The sequence below is a fragment of the Amblyomma mixtum genome, chromosome 7 (assembly GCF_055824585.1).
Source record: "Amblyomma mixtum isolate Tamu chromosome 7, ASM5582458v1, whole genome shotgun sequence".
NCBI lineage: Eukaryota > Metazoa > Arthropoda > Arachnida > Ixodida > Ixodidae > Amblyomma > Amblyomma mixtum.
This window is the reverse complement of record NC_143018.1, coordinates 121,485,194-121,491,847: the sequence shown is the minus strand read 5'-3', so window position 1 is coordinate 121,491,847 and position 6,654 is coordinate 121,485,194. Positions and strand designations below refer to the sequence as shown.

The 6,654-nt window shown below is 49.6% G+C and overlaps 1 protein-coding gene across 1 annotated transcript; it reads right to left on the bottom strand.

The window, feature by feature from the left end:
- Window positions 1-4,137: 4,137 nt before the first annotated feature.
- Window positions 4,138-5,176, bottom strand: LOC149337365 (uncharacterized). The gene is made up of 2 exons (XM_089554406.1): window positions 4,835-5,176; window positions 4,138-4,149 (listed from the first exon to the last, which is right to left on the bottom strand). The coding sequence occupies exons 1-2, from the start codon at window positions 5,174-5,176 to the stop codon at window positions 4,138-4,140; spliced, it is 354 nt and encodes a 117-aa protein (XP_089410532.1).
- Between the last annotated feature and the right edge of the window lie 1,478 nt (window positions 5,177-6,654).

Genomic DNA, 6,654 nt, shown 5'->3' with positions numbered 1-6,654 from the left:
GGTAGTGACCGCAGATACGGATCATGAGAGGGAAATAACTAGAAGAATAAGAACGGGGTGGAGCCCATATGGCAGGTTATCTCAGATCATGAAAGGTACCTTACCAGTATTGATGATGATGATTATGATGATACCGTTAATGTTCCGGCGGAAGCCCACCGTCAACGTCACTGTGACTGAAAAATCCAGATTGGTCGAGAGGGTACTGGTGCAGAAACACAATTTTGCTGATGTGAAAAAAGGTGGTCAGTCGGGATCGAAACCACTGAGGAACGTGCGCTCATTGGGATAAATAGTGGCCCTGTACGAGTACCTCACACCGCACAGTAGGTGATTACATTAAAGGGCCGGTTAATTAATTAGGGTCACTAATTAGCGTCACTAAATAATGTGGACGATTATGCGCAATAAAACAACTTTGACTGCAACAAGTGTGTCGATGTCTGTGAGTCGGTGCGCCAGGAGACCCCCTAGCAACCGTAGTGACCCTTTAACGTTATCGTTACATTCTATTAACATGAACTTAAGTTTCCAAAAGTTTTTTTCTTGTAAAGTTAGAATCCTTAATCACGTTGAAATTGCCGTCCTGCATTAAATCTAACGAAGAAGTTACCACCAGACACGGGAATTGCAGCTGCAGATTGGCTTGCCCGCAGAGATGAGGTCTCGCGTCTACGTCATAGTGCCCAGCTATTGGGGTCGCAAGCATTTTGGATCTCGGCATGTGAACGATCTTGTCGCGTAGAGCGTTTGATGTCGCCTTTCCTAGCGCGTTTATCTGCTTTTCCAACGACCGCATGTTCGCGGGCTTTGGCCTCCTCCTGATGTCAAGCGTCCCAAGTCCTTACCTGCCTCCTGGCTGCATCCACGAATGCATAATGCTGATGTTCGCATTTCCTTGTGACTCAGCTGCCCATCTATGTAGGTTTTCGCAGATTGAATCCGCGCTTGTGTTCGCAATCTTGCGAGCACCGCAAATCTTGTGTGTGCGTAGGGCCTACAGTTCCATGGCTTATGAACCAACCACACAAGGCGTTTGCAGTAAAGAGGTTAGATATTCCTAGCGCTACACGCCATCACGTCGAACCAAGTATTAGGCTGTAGCGAAGAAAAATATCGGTCTCACACACGCCTGCGCGTAGCGCCCTCCCTGCCCTCCTCGTGTCCCTCTCCCTCTTTCCTTGCCCAACCCTTCTTACACGCTTTCCCTCTCTCTTCTTCGCGCAAGCCCAGCAACAGTTGCTATATTGTCATAACAGCAGATGGTGCGTTAATAGCTATCACACTAATACCAAGACAAGCTCGGGAAAAAAAAACGCCTACCAAATCTGTTCCTTCCCAGCGCTTGCCCGATAGCAGTAAGGAAAAACTAACGCCCGGTTTCATCTCTGAGAAAACTGGTCATCACTGCACGATGTGGACTGTGCGGCTAAACGGCGTTCCAGAACTCGCCAACAACATATCTGTCACCATCAACGGGAAGGTCTACTCGTTCGACCCGTCCTGCAACTACCACGATGACAGCGATAAAAGCTCAGGCAGCCGCTTAGGCTTATACATCTTCCACCCCGTAACGTGAAGGTTGGGTGTGCTGCTGACCGAATTGCGCTCCGAAAGCGGCCCCATTAAATTTGTCGAACACGGCGTTGTCGCCTAGGGCCCCTGCGTCTACATGTGGGGGAGCTTCTCGGACATAAGGTCATGGATTGGCGGCATATACCGGTTCGATACCCTCGCTATGACATGGAGCCGCCCGGAGATGAGCGGCCAAGTGCCGACATTGAGCATCTTATTTTCTGCTTGCTTGCTGCGTCAACGGATGTACACTCGCCGTCAAAAGTAAATGGAAGGTGACTTTGTCAAAAAAAATTAATTTCTTTAAGTCTAGTCTTGTTGGTGCACAGTGCAATTCGAAAAATCACAATTAGGCTGCACGTATGTATTCAAGGATGCATGAATTGGGGGGCCAATGATTAATTTTTTTGTGAATATTTCATTCCATTTACTTTTGACGGCACCTGTACATCTTTGATGGCTACCGGGAATACTCGGACCGTGTTTATTTAACCGACTTGGAGAACCTGACGTGGCATCGCGTTCCTACCAGTGGACAGCACTCCGCTATGCGCTACTGCCACACGGTGTCAGCAGTCGGAACCCGCATGTATGTTTGGGGTGGCCAGGTGTTCGACGGAGATGGCAGCGACGAGTACAGTACTTCCTTGCATTATTTGGAAAGAACCACCTTGATGTGGATGCACCGAAGAATGGAAGGTGTGCACCTCACCTGTCGCAAACATCAATGTTTTGTGAAAGTACAACACTGGTTGTTATACAGTTTTCAGTGAAGAAAAACTAAATATAAAGCTAGAGTCAACGTCATGCGACGTCATAACGACCAGCTGGCCGCGGCAGCTGGGTGGCAGTAAAATTATTCATTAGTTGTGAGAGGTCGCTCGAGGAGAGCAATCAGGGCGGGGGTAGGCGACTTCCGCATACACAATTTTTCAGCATATGCAGACGCCAGCGCCAGTTCCATCCATAGCGTCTGCAGGGGCGCCAACTGTAGCGTCGTATCGTCGCCGCGAAAGCGGTACCCAGCAGAAAAATCATCAACCCCGAGCGGGATTCAAGCCACTGCCCGCGAAAAAGAGCATCTTCGTATCACGATTTCTCAGAGAATTCGGCTACAGCCACAGTCTTATAACGCGGTACGTGTGTGCGTAGAAATCAATCATTCAATGTTAAATATAAGTTCACCTTCAGTCGCCAGGTGCGGTGCAGTAGGTGAAAGCGAAACTAACCGGAGTTTCTCACCCCTGACCAGGGTCTTACAAGCCCCGCCGGTTGCTGTGTTTGAAACAGCCGCCTGTCGGAGCAGCGGCACATCCCCGTAAGCTATGAATGTAAAGTAGAGAATTACCGTGTCTGGGACGTGATACGCAGGGGACCCCAGACTGCTGAAGGCACCCAATACTCTTAAGGCGGTACTTAAGGGTGTCCTCATGTTTTACCCACCGTCTTATCTTCTCAACTTCCACATTGGTGCGGTCCGATTCAACCTTCTCTGCCCTCTCTTTGAATGCTGCAGTCCCAGTTGACTCTTGTTTTACCTCTAATAAATACATATCACATTGATCAGGCAGGTATTGAAGAGGCTGTTCAACCTTGTCGAAGATGTCCATCAAAAATAGAATAATTATCTCGCTAATTTCGGCTATCCCGATAAGCTTGCTGCCTACTTATGTCCGAACACTTTTAAGCTGGGCCTCTTTTTCTTGTGCAAACTAGGAAGATTATTTCGCCCCTCGCAGCTTATAACATGACATGTTTGGCACTTCCAATTTTTTCCTCTTCCCATATAAAGCGTTAAAAGCGGACTTAGTCATGGCGATTCCGGGGCTAAGATAAGATCAATAATCACATAATCACATTCGCAGCTTGTGAAAAACAGCATTCTTCAGAAGCACTTCGTTACACAGCGAAAACACATCGAAATATTACATCGAAGAAATGTATTCACAAACACAGCAACTCAGGAAGAAAAGCGGTTAGAAATATGCAGCAGCAGCAAGCACAGGAACGATGATGTGCACAGAATTTTACAGAAAAAAGCTTACTCTGAAATCGTGCCAACCTGCAAGACTTGGGCGCCGAGATTAAACGCTTTTCCGCTCGTATCACCACCACCGTTGAGCTAATGTAGCATATGTACACGTTCTTACATGCTGCACGCTCAAGGAGCGCAGTGTCATGCGTTGCCACTGTTAACACTGCGCGCTAACAGCGCGGCTGATTTCATTCCATAGGACAGCACATGCAGAGCGTCCTGACACGGCGCGGCTACCGGGCGACGACAAAACACAACTTCAAGCTTGTCTTCTCGATGCATGCACAGGCTCACTGTTGATCCACCCCTGGAGGGGCACTGCTACACGCCGAAAGAAACGCCGTAGGGTAGTACAAGATAAGTTTCAGCCGCGTGTATACGCCTACAGTCACTTTAGTTAGCCAATGTACAGCCACATGTCGCTCTGTCCAAGGCGCTCCATCACGCTCACGTGCAACACCCCGGTAATTAAGATTGTCCTGATTTGATGGACTTGATGTCGTTTATAATCAATTCTGGTAATTCGCTCATATCCAGACCTGCATCGATGACAGTAAGCATGCACAAGTTCTGCAGGGTCGGTGCTAAGTGCAACACGTGCAGGTCCCTCATTTCCTCTTGTTCCTCAGAAATTCCCTCCAGATGCTCTTCGTCCTCAAGGCTGGGTAGAGGCCCGAAGCCACCGAAGACCAGCACCCTCTCTCCAAGCACACAGCAGCCGGGCGAGTGCCTCGCAGAAGGGCCTGATCCACTTGGCGTCACTTTGGTCCAGCGCGACTTCTCAGTATCATACTTGTGCATATCTGCAAAGTAGGTGTTCATCATTTCGTTGTAGCCACCGAAGATATACAGCTCTCTACCGTACACGAACGCAGAGTGACCTTCGCGTCCTTCTGGGGCCAAGCCTTGCACTTGTGGGCGCACCCATGTCGCAGTGGTCGTTTCCAGATAGTATAAGCAATTGTCATAAGGGTCGTCGGGTCGTGAGCCTTCTAGGTTGCCACCCCAAACGTACATGCGGGTTCCAATGGCGGTCGCTGTGTGGGAGTAGCGCCCGAGGGGGGCCTCTCCGCTGGTCGGGACACGATGCCACTCTAGGGCCTCGAGATCCAAAAAACGTACAAAGTTCGATGAATCTCTGAGCAATCCCCCAAAAATGTACATCCGGTGGCCAAGCACGCACGCCGAGTGGTTGATGTTCACTCTCGGTACTTCGCCCCTTACCTCTGGACGGCTCCATGTCATGGCATCGGTATCGAAGCGGTAGAGGCCGGCGATCTCTGGCCTGTTGTGCTGTCCGCCGCACATGTAGACGCAGTGGCCGTAGGCTACAATGCTGTAGCCCATGATGTTAATCGGCTCATCTTCGGGAAGTGAACGAGTCTGTATCCTATCCCAGCGGTACGAGACGGGGTCTAAGCCGTACACGTCGACGGGGTAGCCTGAGATTTCATTACTGTCCGGGTAGCAGACGTCAAAATATCCCAACGAGTAAATCTTCCCTTCGATGATGACCGACGTTCCGTAGAGGAGCTCTGGAATACGGTTGAGCCGCACCGTCCACATCGTTCGATGGCAATCAGTTCTAGAGAAAAGGATATCGGGCCGCTTTCTTTTCAGCTAACGACCACACATTGAAATCCAACCTGGTGGGCGCTATTTGCTTTTCTTCGTCTTTTGTTTCACAGAGCGAGCTGCTGCTGCGCCGCCTGCCGGAATCACTGCGAAATGGGTTATGTTCGAGGCCTGGCTGAAGGTCCTGAGGGAGCCTGACAAGAACATGCATGCCAAGCTTGCGGAATGGGTGGGAAAGGTCGCCCTCCGTTAGGGGGCCATTCATCCCGCCCCACTGATCTTTTAGATAAAAAATTTAGGGGGCACTTTGACTGTCTAAAGTGCATAGAGGCGAAAGCGTTTTCCGAACCACTTTTGCTGCTTCTGTGGCACTGGTGGCGTCACATATAATTTAGTACTAATTACTAAGTGATTACAAATCATTAATTAATGGTTAACTCCTGATTAATGCCTGATACTAATTAACTGCTAATTAATGACGCTTAAGCTTCGCCTTTAGGAGTGGAACACGACAGCTTGTTGTAGCGCTGCCAGGGAGTCCACGGAACTCCACCACCCGTTCAGCGCGATGCCTTGCCTTTTGAACGCAACGCTTTTTGAGGAAAGGAAATGGCGCAGTAATTCTCTGTCATCTCGGTGGACACCTGAACCGCACCGCAGAGGCAGGGAGGAAGTGGGAGTGAAAGATGACAAAGAGGGCCCGTAATGAAGGAAATCAAAATTGTATTTGAGGAAAGAAATTTACGCAGTAACTGCATCACATATCTCGGTGAACACCCGTCAAAACTCAGGGGGGCACTTTTTTGACCTAAAGTGTGGTCGCTGATGTGTGGTTAAGATGCTAAGCTTCGCCTCTAAGAGTGGAACGCGACAGCATCTTGAAACGCTGCCAGGGAGCCCATAGAACGCCATTGTTCATTCGGTTCTACGCCTCGCTCGTCGGTAAATTGGTTTTTGAGGAAAGGAAATGTATCTGTCTCCCATATCTCGGTGGACACCTAAACCTCGCCGGAAGGGAAGGGAGGAGGATGGGAGTGAGCGAAGGCACCGTATTCACTAGACGCGCCTTTGTTCATTCCAAACCATCGAGCTTGCATGGCGGAGGGAGAAAGACGAAGACGGCGTTCCGAACGGTCGCGTTTTTGATGCTCTCCGCAGAAATGGATAAATCGGCCCTAGGCCGAGGTATTGTTGCGGCTTCTGCTGCCAGTAATACTTACCGTACTGTTCTTCCCAGTCTGCCTGCTGGTAAGCTGGTTTTTAACTCCGTATTTCTGCATGCGGACCTTGCTGGCCGTCCCTATCGTGCCCAGGACTTCAGAGATGCCTTACGGGGTGTCATTGACTTCTGTGACATCAGCTCTATCGGACAGTTTCAGATGTCTCACGTATGGATGATAACATGCAAGACAGCGTTAGCGAAAGCTAAGCTCGTGAGCACTCAGGAGTTACAAGTGAAAAACCGCCGT

What these genes read in the sequence shown, in the direction of transcription:
- LOC149337365 (XM_089554406.1), bottom strand. Translation starts at nt 5,176, where the DNA reads ATGTGGACGGTGCGGCTCAACCGTATTCCAGAGCTCCTCTACGGAACG.